General features: G+C 33.2%; 1 protein-coding gene across 2 annotated transcripts in view; it reads left to right on the top strand.

Annotated features, from left to right (window-relative positions):
• The window catches only part of LOC150105404 (uncharacterized), a 184,672-nt gene extending 167,698 nt beyond the window's left edge, over positions 1-16,974 (top strand). The window contains exons 6-7 of one of the 2 annotated variants that reach the window (XM_090394131.1): positions 4,953-5,070; positions 14,090-16,974. In XM_090394131.1, coding sequence (XP_090250257.1) covers positions 4,953-5,070; positions 14,090-14,136 — 165 coding nt within the window. In that variant the 3' untranslated portion in view covers positions 14,137-16,974. Of the gene's footprint in view, positions 1-4,952; positions 5,071-14,089 lie in introns of those variants that run through there. The other variant, XR_016548446.1, reaches the window with a different exon arrangement.
• The last annotated feature ends 6,330 nt before the right edge of the window (positions 16,975-23,304 follow it).

Here is a 23,304-nt window from a genome sequence, read left to right on the forward strand (position 1 = left end):
CCTGTATTTAATAGACTGATTCATCTGTGTTTCCTTTCTTAAATATTGATATAACCTTGGCTTTTGACCAGTCTGATGGAACCTCACATTTCTTCCAACAGTTATTAATTTTAACAATCATCATGATCCATTTCAAGGTTTTAGGCCTAGCGTGGCCTGTTCTGGCCTTAGAAGTCATCGTTGAATCTCTTTAGAGGACGTCCTAGTTTTCTTTTTCCTAATGGTTGTTTTGGTAATCTTTCTGTTTTCATTCTTTCAACATGTTCCATCCATTTATGTTTATTTTTTTAAATTTTTTCTGTTACTGATTCCTGGTTTAATTCTTTTATAATTTCTTCATTTCTTTTGTGATTGAATAGAGTATTTTGCAGTTTTTCTCATAAACAATCTGTGATTAAATCTTCTCCACTATGCTTCCAAAGCTCTGTATTTATGCCATCTAATCTGGTTGATTTTCTATTTTTTGATAACTTTATTGCTTCTTTTAATTCTAATCTAATTGGTTCTATATCAATACTGATTTCTTCATTGTTTTCTGTTATTAAATTTGGTTCATACCATAAATTCTTATAATGTTCGATCCATTGTTTCTCTTGTATTATGTTGATTTGTGCTATATCCCCTTCATTGTTTAATTTCCTTAATATTTTATACACTATGTTTTGTCTTTTATTTTATTAATAAATCTATACCAAGAATCTTGGTGAGCTGGCTGTACTGTGGTTTAACTATATTTCTTCTGTTTCCTTTGTAGTTTTTGAAGGAATGATTTGTATACCATTTTTCTTTTAATGTTTTTCTTTTTAATATTTTATTTTTCTTTCCAAGTGCTTCAGAGGCTGCTTTAATAATTATGTTTGTCCAAGTTTTAAATTCTTTTATATCTTCATTAATTTTGGTTTCTTGTTAGGTAATCTGTTAATTGTGCTTGATATGGCATTCTAATGTTTTATTCTTGTAATAGATAAACAATAGAGCAAATATACAAAGTATATTTCTGATTTACTTCTTTTCTTATATGATATGGATTCAAGGATGGCTGATGGACAGATACCAAAAGTAGTGTATTAAGGAACCAGGTGACCAGTGGTGTGTACAGGGCTCTGTACTTGGATCATTGCTGTTTAACTTGCACATAAATGATATAGGAAATAATTTGAAGGAGACATCCAGTTGTTTGCTAATGATACAAAGTTGGGTTTGCTAATAGTTAATCAAAGTGATGTAGGGAACTTGCAAGATAATTTAAATATGTTGATAGTATGGGCAAAATATGATGGATGTCAATTTTAATATGCAGAAGTGTAAAATTATGCATTTTGGGAGAAATAGATTACAAGCAGTGTTTCACATTGAGGAAATCAAGACGTATAAGTTGGTAAGAAGTAATTACCAGATTAGCATGGATGAAATTTTTCATGGAATATCTGGAGATTGTATAAGATTGGTGGGAGCAAAGGGATGCGAAGTAGATTTTTTGCATGGAGAGCAGTGGGCGATTAGAATGCATTGCCTGAGAGTGTGGTGAGTGCAGGGACACTGTGAATACATTTAAGTCAAGGTATGATGAGCTGCACATGTGAGGTGGGACCTCCCATAATGAGTTTCTTAACTCCATGGAGGTATGTTTATGATATGTGTACTCCAGGAAACTAATGAAACCAGAGATTTGAGGATAGTAACATTTAGAGAATTGGAGTTTAGAGGGCATATTGCTAAAGTAGCCAGGGTAGCTCACAGGATTACTTGTTATTTTAGAAATACTTATGCCATAATGTTTCATAAAATTCACATGATAACGCAAGGAAAGGAGTGAATAATATTTATTTAAAGGCCATATCTTTCGACCTGAAAATTGCAGGTTATCTGTGGCAACATGCAGTTGAATGCAAGTTAACACAAACAATGGATTAATTTAAAATAGTGAGAAGCATGCTATGTTATAGATAAAACAATACAAAGGAATAAGTGGGGAAATATTGTATTAAGGATTAATTAATTGTATTACTAATTAATTGAATAACAATGATGTGTGATTAGAATAATACTCTTCCACATCTTCCATAGTAAGAAACAGTCATTTCCAATTCAGTTTGGATATGGAGTAAGCATGTTTCAGCCCATAAGATATTGTAATTGATATCTGCTCCATGTTGTACAAGACTAAATCTCTGAGATTTCCTATTCATGATGTAAGGTGGTGTCCTTGCATTCTTTTCTCCTCTGGAAACGGCGAGTTTGTCTGAAGTAAGAAAGATTGCAGTCACATGGAACTTGGTCAATGCCAGGAAGAGTGAGTGAAGAGCCAGGGGGAGCATTTATCTTTAGAAGATGAGAACCATTCTAATAGTAGGTTGAATGGAATAAATGTAGCCACTAGATTATACTTATTAAGTATTCTAAAGATTGGTTAAAAGACGACAAAAATGTACAAGATAGGGAGTCTACATACTGTTTCCTTGTGATTTGAGCTAGGATTATAGAAATCAAAAATATGTTATGTAGTCCACTCTGAGAAGCCACTGAGATTCATGTATCATTTGATGTTTAAAAGTTTTCTTGCTGAATTTGTTGCTGTGTAGAGCATATAATATGAGAACAGCGCAATAGTTTTAATAATTTTAACCTTATGGAAGTAATTAGTTCACCTGACAGTGAGTAGTAGAGTTCTATGTCTAGAAAGGATAATTTTTCTTTTTCTATTTCTGTAGTGAAATTAATTTATGGATGTAGATTGTTTCCTAGGACAACAGATAATGCATCTTCATTGTGGGACCAGATCACAAAAACATAATCTATATAACACAACCAAAACAAAGGTTGAAGGTGTATGGATGAGAAAAAGATGTCTTCTAAATTCCAAATAGAATGTAGCTAGAACAGAAGAGAGTGGACTCCCCATGGTATTTCCTTTAACTTTTCTATAGATTCTATTTTGACATTGAAAATAACCAGAGTGAATGACAGTGTCAAATAATATCACTATATCTTGCAGAAAGGCTTGTAAGAGCAGAAGTGGTGCATCTTCTAGAGGTATGGTCAAAAGGGATTCGATATCAAAATTAACCATTAAATCATTATGGAGGGAAAGATTTTTTTCACTTTATCCAGAAAATTGGAGGAAGTTTTCATGAAAGAGTGGGAGTTTCCAATATGAGCTTTTAATAAACTTGCTCAGAATGTGGGTATGCAATATGGGAGATTCTATGCAATAGAACAAAGAGGGGGGGGGGGGAAACCTTCCTTGTGAATCTTTTTCAAACCATAGAAGCATGGGGTTCTAGCAAAATAAGTTTGTTTTAAGTTTGTATATGTATCTCCATCAAAGCTTGTGATTTCATCTAACAGTGAGTATAATTTTCTGTGTTGATTATTTGTGGGATTGTAATCCAATTCCTAGTAAGTTGATCTGTCGCGTAGTAATAGAGAGAGAGATTTTTAATTTGTAATTTAGAGTCCATAACTACTGTGGCTCTTCCTTTGTCTGCTTTTGTAATAATGAGATTACTGTTGCCTGTGTTTATTGATTATGGGATGGGTAATTTGCTGATGCATATATCAGCAAATTACTCACCATGTATTCAATGAGTGATAGCTGACTATATTTGCAGCATCCACTGTATCTTTTGTCTTATTGGCTTTTATCTCATACCAAATAGATTCAAATACAATACCTCCCTTAACTCTGCATTCCTGTTGAACTTCTGCTGCTTAGTTTCTTTTACTATTATCATTGGTAGCATCCTCCCCAAAAATGTATCCCATTCTTTCCCTAAGACATTATTTTCTCCTGTCAACCAAGTCTAAATTCTGGAATTTTTACCAATCTAAGCTAACAATGCTAGAGAACTCGTAACTCTTGTTCTTATGTCTAGATTGCATGTGTTGCAAAGCCTTTAATCTTCTCACCACAAAAGCACAATTTCATCATACACTTGAGCGCATTCCTATTCATGCCATCATGCAGTTTAGTCTCCTACTCTGCTTTTTTTTTTTCTCTCTTGTAATACTCTTTAATTTTCCCTTAACTCTTTTTTTTTTCTTACTCCTCTTTTGTGATGTTTACTAGTTGCTTCTCCAGTCAAGCTCACACTGTCCTGTAAAAGACTGCATATGCACACTGTTTCATTCACTAAAGCCACCTTGTTCTTTCTTCTCATCTTTCTTCATTTATTTTGTTTCCTCTTTCTTCCAGCTCATGCTTTCATTCTTACTTCATTCACTAATTTCTGCATTTATTATGACATCATACCTCCAAAGACCAAGGATTCATTGTGGGAGGCCATACCACTCAACCAACTGTCTATACCACTTCCGTCTACATACCATGTCATTATTTTTGTGCATTATATTTAAGCAACTGATAACCACAAGAAAGAAGATACTATTAGTAGAGTTATGAAGGTAACTTGTGTTCTTATATTTTCTTTCTTTCTTGTGGTTGTATCAGTTGCTTTAATATCATTTTTGTTCTAGGTGTTTATCAGAACTTCTGATGCTATGACCAAATCCAAAACTCTTGATCCTTGTGTTCCTTCCACCAAAAAAAAAGTTTCTCTACTTGACATTTAGAATTGAGCCTAAAACATCCTTCCTTTGTGATGACTAGAACTCTGGGAGCAAACAGCAGTCCTACAGGGACTGGTGTGTTTGTATGTCTGTTTCTGAACATGTATGTTGTTGGAAGATAAAACTTAAATTGTGTATTGCTTAAGAACCATGAAAGTGAAAAAATTGAAACATTCCCAAATTCTAAAACTGCCTGTGGAAAGAATATCATTTTTGTATTCCAGTGTTGTTAAAATCTTGTCAAGGTAATATTTATTTCTATTGTAAGATTTTAAAGCACATGAAAAATAGCACAAACATATTGCTTTTTTTTTTTCATGAAAATTCAAATTTTATAACTTGTAATTTGTAAATTTGTATGAACCTCTATATTAATTTGTTAGCCTGCACATATCAAGTCATGCTTTCTTGGGTCCAGTCTTACCATTCCAATTACTGATGGCCAGCTAAATCTTGGCACTTGGCAAGGTGTTTGGTTGTGTGAACACCGAAATAGAGCAGGTAAATATGTATTAAAAAAATTTGTAATGCAGATCATTTTTTTTTCCTTAGATATCAAAGTGATTCTGATTATTACCTCATTAATTTATAAATGAAGACTAAGCTTGTTGTTAAGATTGATATATGGATGTTATACTAGTAATACTGATTTGAATTATAAATACTACAAAAAATTTGTAATTTTGATCTTCTGGAATTACTTTGAAAGATTACTAAATGAAACCACAAGTGTCAGCACAGTGGTAGAAAACTCCCAATGGGAATGCAGTCAGAAATACATATCCATACTTGAAATTGAAAAGTCATTAGAAACCTAAAATATGGAAGGGCAGCTGGAGTAGATGAAATTCAACCATTTCTGGCGAAATTATTAGTGCAAGATGTCAGATCTTGCTCTAATTATAGATATATTACCCTTCTAAGCTACTGCTATAAAATATTTATCAGGATTCTCCAAAACAGAGTTAAATCCCATATGAAGAACAAATGGGATTTATAAATAGCACAATAGATGCAATTTTCATATTAAACAGATTAGCAGATCTTATGAGAGACAAAAATAAAACTCTACTGCTGTTTTGACTCAATAAACATAAGCAAACTCATTGAAATTCTAGAAAACAGAGAGTTCGACAAATACCTATTAAATTGTATCAAGAATTACTATCCAGAAACTCAAGCAGTAGTGAATACAAAAACATAGAAACAAATCAAATAACAATTCAAAAAAGAGTTATGCAAGGCTTCCCATTGTTACCATATTTATTTAACCTGTACCTAAAAGAAGTAGTAGACAAAGGACTATAGATGTGTGAAGGCATAACTGTAAATGGAAGAAATATAACACATTTAAAGTATGCTGACAACATAGTAATCGCTACAGACAGCCGAGAAAAATGAGACAATATCCTGACCAAGCTGCATCCAACAAGTAATAAATATAATATCAAAAATCAATTTTAGTAAAACAAAATGAATGGTAATAAGAAGAAAAAGAGAGCAATCCAAATGAAAATAGGAAACAATAATATAGAACAAGTAAAAAAATTCAATTACCTAGGTTCAGTGAACACTGAAGATCTAGACTATTTTGAAATCATAAAACATAGAATCAGTAATGGATGGATAACAATGAGCAGACTACAAAAAATATGGAACAATAAAAGATTAAGCAAAGAACTCAAACTAAAGATATATAAAACAATGATATTTTCCATAGTACTCTATGGCTCAGAGTGCTTGGATCTTAAGAAAAAAAGAAATGGATAAACTCAGTGCTTTTAAAATAAAACGCTTAAGAGAAAAATCAGTAGACAAGCTGCACAGAAAGAAAAACAAATGAAAAAGTCAGAGATGAACTTACCTTTAAAGAAACAATAATTAAAAGATATAAACAATAATTGGCACTAAAAAATAGCCAACTAAGCTGGTTTGGGCATGTTTCAAGAATGAACCCAGAAAGACTACCAGACATATTATTAAATGGTAGAATTTTTGACAGCCCAACAGAGGAAGACCAAGGTAGAAATGGATTGACAACATTAAAGAAAGAACCCACTTAAACTCTATAATAGAACTACATAAAAAAACAGCAGACAGAAAGAAATGGCAAAAATTCGTCTTTGAGGAACTCAACCTGTCATGAGCAGGTGAGAAGAAGAAGAAAAGTTTTACAGTGGTTCACTGCATAATTCAGAAAGCCTGGTCAGAGGGTTGAATTGCAGATGATTAGAGTAGAGTTATCATAGTATCCATCTATGAAAAAGGAAATAAAACTGAATGTGAAAATTACAGAAGTATTTCCCTACTGAGTGTTCCTGGTAAGATTTATGCAAGTACACAAGAAAAACATCTAAGAAAAATTGTGGAAGGGAAGCTTGGTGAAGAATGAGCCAGATTCAAGCTAAATAGAGGTGGTCAGGATCAGATTTTCAATTTAAGACAAATAGTTGAGTAATCTTGGAAATATAACAAGGATTTGTATTTAAGTTTTGTTGATCTGGAAAAGGCATATGACAAGATGCCAAGAGGAAAGCTCTTCAAAAGGCTACAGTTATATGGTGAAATGGGACATTGTGTTGAGCAAATACATAATCTTTGTATAAGCATTATGTAGGTTAGCAGTTATAATTGGAGTTGGTACAGGAGGATGGTTTGATATTAAATCAGGTGTCTGGATACTTTTGATCAGATAGTGTAACTCTCCTTATAACCAGAACGAGCACAGAAGAAAATCTCAATACAACAGGACTTTAGAAATGTTTAATGTAGTTCCATTTTTAATTTATTTGTATTTTAATTTTTTATTTTATTTATTTCTTAAATAAAGAATCAAAGGCTTCATTTTATCATCATCATCATCAAATTCCTGCCATGTACCCTCAAGGGGTGTACAGAATATGACAGTACTACATGAAAAAATTACATCATTACTAACTTCCTATCTACAATTTTCCTCCAAATCAGTCTGTTACTTGTCAAGACTCCAACATTATCAGATCTTATATTTCTATCGTCTAAGGCACTTTGTACCGTATCAATCCACCTATATCTTGGTCTTCCTCTGGGTCGTTTTCCTGCCAACCTGGCAGAGAACACTTGTTTTGCTAATCTTTCCTCTCCCATTCTATTTAAGTGACCATACCACCTGAGATTAGCTCTGCTAACGCATTCTTGGATGCTGACAATGTCAAGTTCTTTCCTAATATCCTCATTTTTAATATGATATTGCCATTGATGCCATCTGTTCACGCCTCTAATCTTTCTCAGGACTCTCATATCTGCGGTCTCTAGTCTTTGGTCAAGTGTTTTACTTCTAACCCAGCTCTCAGATCCATAAGTTAAAACTGGTTTGAACACTGTTGTATACAGCTAATTTAGTGTTCCGACTAATTTCTCTCTTATTCCATATGAATTTATTCAATTGACTTCCCACCATACCAGCTTTGCTGATTCTGTTGTCTATTTCTATATTTAATTTACTATCTTCAGTAAAAATCGTGCCTAAGTAGCTGAATTGTTTTACTTGTTCCACAGGTTCTCCATTCACAACACAGTTGACATGTTCAATGATTCTGCCTATTTTCATTGTCTTTGTCTTTTTATTGCTGACCTTCATACCATATCTATTACAACAGCAATTGAATTTAGTCAGAGAATCTTGCAGATTTATTTAGAAGTATAACATCATCTGCATAAAGCAAAGAGCCGACATTAACATCTCCAATTTTGATATCAGGTTTAATACCACTTTCCTTCATAAGGTGATCCATATAGATAATGAATAACAGAGGGGATAATGTACATCCTTGTCTCACACCAGATTTAACATTAAACCATCTTCCTGTACTTCCTTCAATTCTAACTGCTGACTTACAACTTAAATAAAGACTAAGTATTGCTTGATATAATGCCCGATTGACACCATATAACTGCAGCGTATTGAATAGCTTCTCTCTTGGCACCTTGTCATATGCCTTTTCCAAATCGACAAAACTTAAATACAGATCTTTGTTATATTCCCATGCTTTCTCGACTATTTGTCGTAAAGTGAAGATCTGATCCTGACAGCCTCTATTTTGCCTGAATCCAACTTGTTCTTCACCAAGCTTTTCTTCCACAATTCTTCTCAACCGTTTCTCAAGTATAGATCTTGCCAGGAACACTCAGTAGGGAAATACCTCTGTAATTCTCACATTCAGTTTTATTTCCCTTTTTATATATGGGTATTATGAGAGCTCTATTCCAATCATCGGGAATTCGTCCCTCTGTCCAGGCTCTGAACTATGCAGTGCAGCCACTGTAAGACTTTTATACCACCATACTTCAGCATTTCTGGTCGAATATCATTTACTCCTACTGCCTTTCCACATTTCAAGCCTTTGATGGCTTTTTCTACTTCAAGTATGGATATGTATTCCTGACTGCATGCCTGGTCAGTGTTTTTTATCACTGTGCTGTCATCACTGCTTGTTTCATTTAGCAGTTTTTCAAAGTAATTACTCCATACTTCAAGGATATCTTTTTCTACCGTTTTCATCTCTAACTCCTTTTACAGCACTCTTTCCTCCATTCCTAAGCTTCTTCAACAACTTCCAGAATATTTTGCCACCTTCTTGATATTTATTTTCTATATTCTTGCCAAAATCCTCCCATGACTTTTGTTTAGCTAGTTTTACACACTGTTTAGCTTTCTTACATTTGTCTCTGTATTCTGTAAGAGTAAAAGCTGACTTATTTGCCAGGAACTTTTGATATGCTTTCTTCTTTTCCTTCACTGCTTCTTTAACTTCCTGTGTCCACCAGGGAGTTCTGATTTTTTTATCCTTGTACACAACCTCGCCACATGCCTCTCTGACAGAATCAATCAATGTTTTCTTCAGAGTTTGCCACTGAATCTCCAAGGTTTGATTCCTGTTCTCAAACTCTTTCATTTTTTTTTCAATAATCTTTCTGTATTTTAGTCTACAGTTCACATCTGAGAGCTGCTCAACTTTTATTCGCTTTAAAACTTTCTTACATGTTATTCTTTTCAATATGAAATTTAATTTTATCCTGCTCAAGACTAAATAGTGATCACTTCCAATTTCAAATCCTCTGTACACTCTGGTGTCCTGCACCAGGGAGAAAACATCACTATCAACAATAACATAGTCAATGAGACTTTTCTTATTCCTAGCCTCTTCTCTCCATGTGAATTTGTGCACATTTTTATGTTGGAACATGATGTTAGTAATAACCAGTCCATGTCCTGAGCAGAAATCCAACAGATATTTGCCATTATTATTAGCTTTGCTCTTTTCTCCAAATTTTCCCAAAATATTTTTGTATGTCTCACAATCATTTCCTACTCTGCTATTTAGATCCCCAACAAGGACCAACTTTTCCTTTTTCATTGTGTCAGTTGCTTTTTCTAAAGCATCAAAAAATTCCTCCACTTCTACCTTAGTAGAACCTTCTGTGGGACCATATGCACAAATAAGTCTCATTGTCCAGTTCTCCATTCTCATATTTTCCCACATTACTCTACTTGAGACTGGCTGCCATTCAAGAAGATTAGCCTCGTATTTTGTGTTGAATACTATGGCTACTCCTTCTTTTCCTTGATTGTCATTGCCTGAATATAACATTTTGTATTTATTGCTCAGAAAGATCTCACCAGTTTTGGTCTTTTTTGTTTCAGTCACCCCTATTATGTCGATCTGGTACTTATCTAATTCCTCAGCTAGCTCCATTTCTTTGCCATTCAGGCTTCTTACATTGATAGTACCGATCTTTAACTCTGGTGATGTTGAGTTGGGGTTTGTTTTCAGATTTGTTCCAGTAGCTGACTTTTCGCTGTTCGCCCAGGTTCCCTGGCGAAAACAACGGGGGCCTTGTTTAACTGGGCGACGCCCCAGCCGGCATGAAATTTTGTCATGTTGTACCATCATTTTTTATTTTGGTTTAACCAATAAGAATACAATTTGGTCGGCTAAATCCCAAATTGCCAGCCCATCCTCATTCGTTCAGTATCAAAGAAGATACCCGACAGGATGCACCACGAGAAGGTGAGGATTGGACATTAGGTCAGAAGCCCTGGTTGGTTCTCTGCATTCCTTGAAAGGCTATGTGGAGGTCTCCTCTCAGTTATACAGCTTTGACCCTTAATCACCCCTTCATTTTAGTGATGCAAAATTATATAAATTAAGTGGATATTAAATCCAACATCATTTCAAAGCCAAATTCAGAAACTATAAAAGTTTCATGCAGAAACTAGCCACACGAAACTTTTATAGTTTCTGTATTCGGCTTTGAAATGATGTTGGATTTAATATCCACTTAATTTATATAATTTTGCATCACCAAAATGAAGCCTTTGGCTCTTTATTTTAGTAAATACTTTAATACTTTAAGCACCGACTGAGAGTTCGCTTAAGGAAAATACACCTTTCCGATGCTTCAAATTCCCTAGTGCTGAGAGTTTTTGCTCTCTTAGATTTCTGCCTAGTCTCTGATGAAAACCATTGAGTTTGAAACAGCTGTCAAACCTATCAAAATGGACTAGAAAGGCAATATACGGGCTCTTTTAACGTTCGTGATTCGCCTATTAGTTTCGGTTAAGGCAACTCATATATAGTGGCAGTGTATTCCTGCAAGCTCTCTGGTCAGTTTTCGCATGAAATTTTTATATTTTCTATGTTCGGCTTTGAAATGATGTTGGATTTTATTTATTCATTTTTTTTTTCCACGAGAGGTCAGGCTAGGTTAAAAGATTAACAAGAATCTAGATTCATTTTACCTTTGTATAGTAGTGTCATGTAGCTTGTATCTCATACATATGTATTTTTCCTAATGATGACCTCGATACAGAGGTCGAAATGTCGAATGTTACTTTCCTAATGTCAAGTAAAGCAATTATTCTAACGTGTGTTGTGTCTCCATAAATTCTTTACTATGAATGCTGATCACCATGTAATAACCTTAAAAGAAAAAAGACTCCTTAATTTTTCCTTTGCTCTTAGTCAAGATTCCTTTCTCTTTTCTTGTACTTCTTTCTGTTTTCAGGTGAACCACTCCAGACATTTTTGCATTTGCTCCAGCTCATGCTTCGTCCTCTATATCAATCCGCATAGAAATTTTGTTTCCCTCATTATAAGTGGACTGAATCTGTCAATCTTCAACAAAATATTATAATATGTGAGATATCTATTATTGATAAGACAGAAGAGCTGATGAGAAAGAAGAAAATAAACTTATGTAATGAATGTAGGATTCACAAACGGGTGGATAATTCTGATGATCAGAAATTATTTATGTATATCATCAGCTGTCAATCCACTGTTGGATGAAGGCCTTTCCAAATTTTACCATGATTTAGGTCACCGTTGTGGTTATTTTTCCTCTTATGGAATCCAATCCAGTACTTCTTTTGTTCATCATTGATCTTGTCCTCAAGCAATATGTATGCCCAGCCCTTTGCCACTTCAGATGTGTCACTCTTCCTATGATGTCAGAGACTTTGGTTTGATTCCTTATCCACGTACTCTTTTTGCGATACCAAGCATACTTCTTTCCATACTAAATCCATGTATGCATGTTTCACAGCCATATGTCAATATTGGAAGAATACATTAATTAAAAACTTTTCTCTTCAGGTATAACTACTGGTAGTTGGCTTTTGAATATTGAATGTAATTTTCTAAATGCTTTCCACCCAAGCATTGTGCATCTTTTAATTTTGTCCATATTTTGTACCATTGATCTCTGTTGTCCTATACCTGTTAAACAAGTAGTCAATATACATAATGACAACTTGTTTAATTTCATCATTATTGATTTTTATTATTTCTGGTTGGACATAGCTATTGAATATAACTTGGATCTTTAACGTGGTCAGGGCCTGCTATATCGCCCTGACACCACCGTTCCGGACATATTGAGACTACCCGGGCTTTAATTCTTTTCTGTGTAGACATGATGCTTTACACAGTGGCATTTTTTGCGGAATGGGCCACCAGAACCATCCAACCCCCAATATGAATGGAGGACCGCAGCTGTCGTGATTAGCGGGTCCCATGAACCTATCTGGGAGGCGTACAAAGTAGTGCCACCAAACATTCCCCCCCCCCCTCATCCACCACCGAGAGGAACGCCATGACAGCCCAGCGACCGGTTTAAAGATAGGAATCACAATTCCTTTTTTCCATTCTATTGGGGTGATACCAGTTGAATAAATTTTATTTAAAAATAATAAGAGTCTTTCTTTGAATCTTGTTCCTGCATATTATGGTTCTGAACCTAGCTTATCTTCTCCAGGTGATTTTCCGTTTCTTGTTTCTTTCAGGCCGATTTCTAATTCCTCTTTAGTTATTTCCTTTTCATTTTTGTTCATTGTTTGCCAGTTGTCTTTTTTAAAATATTTGTCTGTCCACAATTCTGTGTAGTAATTTAGAAATCCGAATAATTTCAATTCGGTGTTTAATTTTATGTTTTCTTTGGTATCTGCATTGAAGTGTTTCAAAATCTTATATACATTGGGTCTTATTTTATATAAATCATGTTCTAAATTAGAAACAAATTTGTTCCATGATTCTCTGTCTTTTTCTGACTTCTCTTTTAGCTATGGCTGTTATTCTTTTATAGTCTATTTCATCTTCTAATCTTTTACTGCTTAACCATTTGTGAAAGGCTTCTTTTTTTCTTTTTGATTATTTCTTTGATTGTATCATCCCAGATCTTCAGTTTTTTCCTTTTATTGAATTTTTTGGTCTTTCCTAAGCTTTCATTTGCTGCTGCATTTAGTATCGTTTTTATATTAAGCCATTCTATTTCCATTTCTTCATTTTGTTTTATTTTATCTAAATATTGGTTAATTCTTTGTTCATATAGCCATTGTACATTTGTTTCATTCAGTAGTCTAATTTTATAAACAAATGTTTCAATTTTTCTTTCTGTTCTTGTTACTTGTAGTCATTTAGGCGGTAATCTTAATTTTATTTTAACAAGGAAGTGGTCACTGCTTATTTCATATCCTTGAACTCTAACATCTAGTGAAAATTTTGATGTCTTTTCATTTAATATAAAATAATCTAATATTGATTTCCATCCTCTTGCTGCCCAAGTATATTTATGTATGTCTTTATGTTTATAGAAGGAATTCATTATTTTTAGGTTATTATAAACTACAAAGTCAATCAGATTTTTACCATTCCTGTTTAGAGTATGTTCTCCATGTATTCCTATATTATTATTAATTTTCATGTTTCCAATTCTTGCATTTAAGTCTCCTGCTAAAATTATGTAATCATTTTTATTTATTTTATTATATATGTTTTGTAGCTGATTAAAAAAATCAATATTATCCTGTTCTCTTCCTTCTTCTGGGACATATAAACCAATTATTGTTAAATAGTCTCTATCTCTTTTTATTCTCGCTTCTATTATTCTTTCATTCCATAATTTATAATGTTTTAACTGTTTTGAAAGGGAGTTATGAATTATTATTGATAAAAATTATAATTATATATATTTTCTTTAGGATCAAGAAAGATGATGGTCACAATCAATGGTGCTTTAAAGGATTGACATTAACCTGCCAGATGAAAAAAAAAATCCATCTTCAGAAATTTTTAATCTTATGATATTCTTCTCATATGCAGTAATAGTAGTAGCAACTGTGTTGCACAATTGCCATTTCTTAGTGGTATTTAGCCCTAATTCCATTAATTATGCTCTTCTGTCATCATAAATAATACATTCATAAAAGGAAAAAAGACTGCCATGAAGATCAAAAAGTGATGTTGATGATGTGTTTCAAAATTCAGACTTTTACAAATCAATTTTGCTTCAGAATAAAAATGAAATATGCAATATTTGCTGGTATTCCATATTGATAAGTAATATATACTAGCAAATTGAAAGACTGCTGAAAAATATAGTCATCTCTCACTGTAATTAACAAACTACCAAAAAGTTATGATCAAATCTTCATAGACACAATGCTGTTCTGAAGAAAAGTCACTATAGATTATACACTACAATAAACTGTTCTTGTTGTCTGAGTTTTGTTATAGTGAGAGTTGAATACATATAAATGTGAAATGTATTTCAACCAGTATATAAAATAAGCTTGGTTTATATTTTGCAATTCATATTCCTAAATCTGTCTGCTGTAAAATGTGTTTAATATAACATACATTAAGTCATGTTTTATCTGAGTGCATTGGGAAGACCTTAAAACTGATAATGAAACAGCATAATAGGTTTTATATTTCTTTATTCTATATTCTATAACAGAAAAAAAAAATATTTAGCTAGTGATTTTGTTTCTTGTTTTGATTATAGATAACTGCAGACATTACCAGAATTTGCAGAGTATAAAAATGCTCATGCTGCTTGTTGTGTTTTATCATCAATTTATTTTTGTTAGAAACTGTAGAAGTCATCTATCTTTTCTCACTACTAGGCAATTTCAGTATTGCTTGTTGATTACAGATACACTGTTGTTTAACAAAAAAAAAAAAAAAAAAAAAAAAAAATCTGAGTGTCTGACTTCCTTTTTTTACCTCCTTCATAAATACTACAAGTCCCAGTATAATCATAAATGAACTGAAAATCCTAAACTCTCATTTTTAAAAGATCATGACTTGATTTGATCAAAAATATTTTTTCCTAAAAATTTTAAATAAAAATGTATATTTTCATGATCATAGAATGCCACATTTCTGCAGCCAGCATAGATGGCTCCATTCCTGTCTCAGGGAAGTCAACATGTTGAAAACACATCTTTCATTGTCTGAGAACAGGATATTGAGGATCAGCTGCAGCAGCCATTTCAAAAAAAACTTAGAGGACTAAGGTAGCTATTGGGAAAGTGGGATAGTGAAAGATAGTAAAGCACATGCTATGATTTAATAAATTTCTTTTGTCTTTCCTGTGACTCTCAATAATATTAATAAGCAGTATGGCTTGAAAGTAATGACAACTATCCATACATTCCATTTCTCAAAAAATGTTTTTTCTTCCACTTAATTTAGAAAGTATCTGAAAAGAATGAGCTTTATTCTTGAGCACAATATCTTTCACTTTATTTGTGGGGAAGGAACATTGTTTATGAACTCTGGCTAGTTTATTGGTTAAGAAAACATTACTTCTGACATGGACTAATTTCTGGTGAATGGTGAAATGTTGACATTTTACAAACTTTCCATACCTTTGAATGAAAGAACAGATAGATATCATATGACTTACTGTATTTCTTATTATTGAACATTTCTGAATACTACATATGTTGTATCGTTTGAGCAGTATTTGTTAATGCATTCAAATTTTGTGAGATGAAATTTCATTGTTTTCTCCTGAATGGGGGGGAATCTGTGGCTGGACATTGATGCTATATACAGCACTTATTTGTTTTGTATTTGCATATGACTTCAAATTTTTTGAGCTCTCCAATTATGAATAAGACTATATGTTCAAAGTACTCTTATTCATAATTGAATAAATTTGAAATAAATAAACTTGCACAATGAGTATTTTTTAAGTTTCGATATGATGAAAAGATTGCTAAAATGTTAGCTCTTGTAATTAATTTTTAATATATATATATATATATATATATATATATATATCATTCCTGTTCTTCAAATTTGCACACACACACACACACACAGTGATCTTGATTATCCAACCTTCAAAAGGATTATTTTGTCAACCAAAACTTCTGGTATAGTATTATACAACTTTCTACCTACAGTTATCCAGCTAGAAAACTGATTTCCTGCTCTGGTCAGATAATTAAGGAAGGGATCACTGTGTGTGTGTGTGTGTGTGTGTGTGTGTGGTAAGGAAGAAATAATACAAAAGTCTTCCTTTGTAATTGATTTAATTTTGTCTCATTTTAGTCCTCAGTGAATTGGAACCTAAGCTAAGCTAGAACATAGAAAACGGTGTCTACAACAAAGTGCCAAAAATATGCTAATTTTAGCTTTGTTTATGTACGATGCGGGTGTGTCCTTAGTCAAGTTATATTATCAAAGTTGAAAACTGTGAAGTCCAACAGGTCATACATATAAACATATAATTTCCTTCTCATTCACATGTTCAATATATTTATGTATACTTAGATTTTAAGTGCTGTCGTAAGCATCAACAGAAATAATGTCCTTGGCTTTTCTCTTATGCAGACACACACAAATTTAAATGAAATAAATTTCTCTTATTCAATCAGATATAAGAATATACTATTTATGTATAAAATATACAATTTTTGCAGTATTTTAATCTTGAAATGACTTAATGCACAGCATAAGTATTTATTATGCTTGCTATTCTAGCATCTACAGTTCTCAGGCATGTGCACAACCCTTTTCTGCATGATAATAAATATCCATGTATCAGTTTTATGTACTGAACTGAGAGTATCACGAGTGGTACATTTATGTTCTTGTTTTATGATATATAGTTTGTACTGGTGATTTTAATTCTAAGAGAAACGTTATGTAAATTACTAATGAATGGCAAACACATTTAAGTCATTTTGTGAGATTCTGAAAATAGATTAGAATAGAACTTGTAAATTTTACATAATGGTGGTAAAAATTTTGGAATATTCGTATGCTTAAGCGCACAATGGTTTTACGTAAGTCACCTGTCCTTTGTGGTAGCTGCATTAAAATATGACTTTTTTTTATTTCTAAGTTATGTCATGTTGGATGTTGCATAAACTAAATAGCCTGCACATATTCAAAATAATTAGAAAAATACCATGGAAATCAGTTATACTTATGGGGGGAAATTTAGTAAATATTATAAATAACGACAAATATTATCTATCATTTATATGAGAAATGAATCAATTATGATTCATTTCTCATATATGATCAAATATGAGAAATGTTTCAACCTTTAATTAACATTTAGTTTTATGAATATTATATATTGACATATGAAACACTATGTTAGATTCATCACCATATAATATACAAACAAATTTGTACCCATATATAAAAAGGGAAATAAAACTGAATGTGAGAATTACAGAGGTATTTCTCTACTGAGTGTTCCTGGTGAGATTTATGCAAGTATGCTTGAATTGAGAAGAATTGTGGAAGGGAAGTTTGGTGAAAAACAAAGCTGGATTCAGGCCAAATAGAAAACAAAGAGAATGAAAATAGCAGAAGCACTGAAAATATTAACTGCATTGTGAATGGAGAACCTATAAAACAAGTAAAACATTTCAGCTACCTAGGCAAAATTTTTAGCGACAATGGTAAATTAAATATGGAAATAGTCAACAGAATCAACAAAGCTGGTATGGTAGGAAGTCAACTGAATAAATTTATATGGAATAAGAGAGAAATTAGACAAAACACTAAATTAGCTGTATACAACAGTGCTTCCCAAACTTCTGGATATCAGGGCCCCCTTCGCAAAAATTAAAATATTTCATGGCTCCCCTCGAAAAAAAATCGTAATAGAGAGATATATTATTATAATATTTATTGTATTTATATTCAATACAAAACATACACAGTGAATATCGCAAAAATCAAATGCATATATTACATTTTTTGCCTCTTACTGTTTGGTTCTGAAGACGATGCGGGCTGTTCTGGTAAAATATGAAATACTGTCCCTTTTTTTGAGTCTGCTTCTGATTGTTCGCGGGATTTTTTTTTTATTTTTTATCAGCCACTTATCCATCTCAGAGTTAAATTTTTTAACGTAGAATAGATCAAATAATAACACCACTTACTGATACTGGCTCACCACAGACTGACAACATGAAATTAGTGAATATTACCTGAATAAGGGAATCCCCGGACCAGGAACATTTTTCTTTTTTGTGACTTTTCTCCCTTTACGGTAATTAAGCCTAACGTGAAACAGACAGCAAAGGCAGGTTATTAAAACGTGCATATGATTATTTCGGTATTAAAAAAAGATTGTGCAACCGAAAGACACGAGCATAGCTAACAATTGAGTTGAAATGCTAACTCTCTTCAACCGAATTCCATATGTGAAACTGCCATAACATTCATTATGTATATATTACTTATTACTTAGTTTTAACACTTTTGCGAATTTTAACGCGTTCGGTTGAATTTTATTGCTGCCTTGGGAAATCGAACTCACACACATCTAATTAATAACAATAGTTTTTAGTTAGATACTGTGTTTGCCCATGCAACATATGGTTTTGTTTCAGTCTATCTATATCTATACAGCATAGTTTCTGTATGAGGGAACATGTGATTCATTAATTAGTGTTTTTATCCCAGTTGTCTCTAATTGCACTATTTGTTGAGAAATATATTACACAGACTGCTTATACCTTATTCACTGGCATAATAAAAGTACTTGTTTTTATTGCCTCTGCAGTATAGTGGCTGTTAGGGAGGGCGTGTTGTTTACCACTACAAACGAGTTACTATCTCCCCACATGAACTTGTTTAAGCTTTTTTTCATGTGTGAAGTATATGAGAAACTTTTATTGGTAACAGAATACTAGCTCGGATGACAGTGATAATATAAAACGAGTTTTGATATGTATATAAAGTCAATATCAACAGTGCCTAATTACAAACGCATGATGAAAGGGACAGGAAGATTTGGAGCTTCCTTGGAGAGCATTCGAAGTAAATACAATTAACTACTGCTTTGAAATGAAACATATGAATAAGCAATATTTACTAATATTCATTAAGTGCTGAAATACACAGGAAGCAAAGTTTGTGAACCAACACCAATGTGTGAATTTTTCCATTAAAATATAAAAAAAACAAAAAAGAAATAATAAAAGTTAAATACGTTTCTTTTAAAATAAAAAAAAATCTATGTAGTCTTAAAACAATTTTAAATTTGTTTTCATTATTTCATGGTTCCCCTCAACAAAACCTACGGCCCCCGCGGGCGGGGGGGGGGGTCGTGGCCCGCAGTTTGAGAAGCGCTGCCTTAGAAGACAAAAATATAAGATCTGATAATGTTGGAATCTTTAACAGGTAACAGATTGAATAAAGTGCCATTTCGTATCTCAGTTCCCCCCCCCCCCCCACACACACACACACAATTTTTATCTGTGGCATGCTGACGAATCAGACCTATGGCTGGAGGAACCGTTTTACAGTCAGGAAAAGTATTCTTGACTGTAATCCATATGTGTTCATGGGCTGGTTTGCCTGTTCTGGGGGGGGACGAAAAACCAGAGTTTCCAGGTGAAAAAAACCTCTACCTCCGTGTGAGACTGGCTAACTCACCTTTCATTGAGACCAGATAAAGGTTCTTCATGTCAGATGGGAATCGAATCCAGATCTTTCTGTGATGTGATGTGAGGAACCTTTATCTGGTTCTTATTATGGGTGATTTCAACTATGGAATATAGACTGGAGTGTATAAGAAGCTTGCTGATGGGTAAAATAAATTTATATTGAGTTACTGAGAGAGAGAGAGAGAGAGAGAGAGAGGAAAAAAAACTATCTTCTGCAGTACTCTAATAATAGCATCTGTGAATTTCTATGTATAAAAATGAGGTAGATGTTTTGCCTCCAGTTGAAGAGAGAATGATCTTGTAATTTTAATTTGAAAAGTGGCAAGTAAAGAATAACCTTAATAAATGTGGAAGGTAGAAAAGTGGAATTTGCTAGAATGGTTGATCGAGGTTTAGCATACTTTTTAGGTGGGAGATGGATTTCATTACCTAGTATGAGACCCCTATTAGAGGACTGAAGTGTCTTGGAAAAAGGTTCCACATACTACATTATATTTCTGAAAATTTCTCGTGTAGCTTTTGTAATTACAAATCAATATAACGTACCATACTTATTTTGCTAAGGAGCATCCCTTTGTGTTAAGCATGTAGACCTGGAGTACTTCGTGTTTCTATCCTCATAACATTGATATTTATAACTTGGAACATAATTGGCATAATACTGTCACCAATGAGCTTGTGTAGCTCAGTGGATGTGGCATTTGCACACCCCGGCGCTTGGCTGCACGAAGGAAGACTTGGTTTCAAGTCTAGTCGGTGAATAGAGGAAATTTTTCTAAGCCTTTTTTTGACCGGTTCCCGAGTTAGTCGATCTCTGGCACGGGCAAGCGGGTTTTTCGTCCCGTAAACTCAAGAAAATCGACCGTAGAACTCTCATTATTTCAGACGTTAAATATATTGTGTTAGGGTTAGGGACCACGAGATGGCGGCACATTTGAGCCGTCTCTCTTCACTGTGTACCACTTAATTAGTGATAGCCTTGGGCCATCTATCTCTGATTGGTACCAGTGGAGATTGAACTGCCCACTCAGTCTCCAAAAGTTAGATAGGGCTAAATGGCCTCGCCTACTCCCCGTATACGGGAATAAAAAGGCGTTAGCTGATTTTTTTTTTTTTTATTACTGTCACCAATAAATTGTTTAGAAGCATAACAAACTAAACGACCATAAAATAATAAGTTACAAAAGAAATAAACACAACAGTAAATAATTAAAAATTAAAAATCAAGGTTAAAAATACATAATCAAAGATTATAACACCAGAAAAGGATAAGCGACGTGGGGACATAATGAAACTTCGAAAAGAATGAATGAATAAAAATGTTACATAATTATGGTGTATGAACTGTTTCATTGTGGCATCATCAGAAGTGAAAAAAAGTGTTGCACTGAAGGTAAAAGTGAGAAAATAGATGAAAAAGTAAAACAGGTGGCTGAGCTTACTTAAATGGCTACATCAAATTGCTAGTCATTACTCATTGGCAGAAACTTGGGGGTAATTTTAATATGGTGGAATTTCCAATTCTCTGAAGTCACGTAGTGGTGGTGGATGTTTATATAATTGCTGTCATTTCAGAAAATAAAAGCTATAATTCTTATGGCTTTATTTTCTGAAACCCATAACATGGTTTTTCTTTTGGAAGTCCAGTATGGTAGCTTTTTCACTTTGAGGAATGTGTGGATTGATTTTAGTTTTGTCGATATTAGGTTTTATTTTTATTCTTTTTATTATTATGGCTTAGATATTTGGGAATGTTAAAAGTCACAAAAATGTTCATGTAACTGTAACCTAGAGATCTGATTATTGAACTTGTATACCACATCATGATATTCCAATATTTCTTTGTGAGTGTGAATTTTGGTGGGTTTCAGATGGGTAGCCAGTTTGTGATTGGTGGTGAAAACTAATTTATAGTCTGTATGTTTAAAAAATGTGTTTAAGTGCTTTATATGCATTTTGAATATAGGGTAATTTTATTATTTTTTGTGATGGGAAATTTTCTTTAATAGTTGGAGTGGTTAATCGAATCTTGGCTGTTAGGTTTTCATAATTTATTAATTGCATAGAATATTCATGGTTTTTGAAAATGTGTTAATTTTTTAATTTCATTATTAAGATATCTGTTTGTTGTCGAGAATTTATAGGTGTTTATGAACTGTGAAAAAAATAACTGAACCATTAATGGAGTATGGATGGTAGGAGTTAAAATCCAGATAGTTTCCAATACGTATAGATTTATGGAATATTTTTGTACAGGAAAACCTCGCTTAACGCGATTAATTAATCCATCAATTAATGCGTGCTAAGTGAATACAATAAACTAGGAATAATTATAATTCATCTATCAGTTAGCATAAATTTGTAAAAAAAAATTACAGTATAAGCTATATTAAAGGATAAAATCAAGTTAATAAAAATTAAATACTTGAATTTTTATTTAATGTCTGAACATTTGATTGAGCTACTTTTTTACAAAAAAAAAAATTAAAGATGTTTGAATCATGCTCGACATTTTCATCATGTCATTCAATTTGCGATAGCTGGCATAGATTTCAGCGGACTTCGAAGCTTCGTTGCAATTCAGGATCAGCATCAAACAAAGTTTCCTTAGCATACTCAATGTGATTGAAAACTAGCTCAAGTTCTTTTGCAGTTAGCTTCTTAGTAGTAACATTCTCTTCTTGTTTGTACTCCTTATCTTCATATGCATGTTGTTCTTCTTTACTGATATTGAAGGAGATCATTCTCGCTTAACTGTTCTGAATGGGAATTGAGCAAGTTTCTCACATTATCATTATCCAATCCATTAAATCCAAGTTCTTTTCCAATTATGCTGAGTTCTTCAATAATGTTAGATCTTGGATTTTGTGCCCAATAAACTAACATAGGCTTGAGTTTAAAGTCACTTTCTGCATTGCCTCCTAATAAAAACGTAAGACGATCTTTAGATACTTTGTATCCTGGTTGAGATGCTTCAGTTGTAGCTAGGAAAGTTTTTGTTGGCATACACATCCAAAGGAGACCAATTTTGTCTACGTTGAATATTTGGCAATTGTCATAATCACCCTCCTGAATTATCCTTTGCAATTCTTGAGGAAACTTGGCCACAGAATCTTTATCAGCACTAGCAGATTTACCGTTATTATGTTATGCAGTCCAGTTTGATTTTTAAAATGGTCAAGCCATCCTGTACTCACAGTAAAGCTTTCGCATTCCTCTCGAAATTTGGTCTCTTTCAGTGAGGTAAAAATATTCAGAACTTTGGCCTGAATATTCCCTGTACTAAGAGATACTCTTTTTTGGTTATAATTCTCAATCAACTCGATCATTAAATGGCTTCTATTTCGGGTGATCTGCATTCTTAAAGAAGCAGTAGCAATTTTTCCTTGTTCTTTGTAATCTTTGCTCTTATTTAATACAGTCAAAACTGTAGACTCACTGTATCCAAGGTCTCACACAAACCTTGTATTATTAGCGCTACTTTC

This window comes from Typopeltis vanoorti, chromosome 6 (genome assembly GCF_054136105.1).
Source record: "Typopeltis vanoorti isolate ZY-2024b chromosome 6, IOZ_Tvanoo_1.0, whole genome shotgun sequence".
NCBI lineage: Eukaryota > Metazoa > Arthropoda > Arachnida > Uropygi > Thelyphonidae > Typopeltis > Typopeltis vanoorti.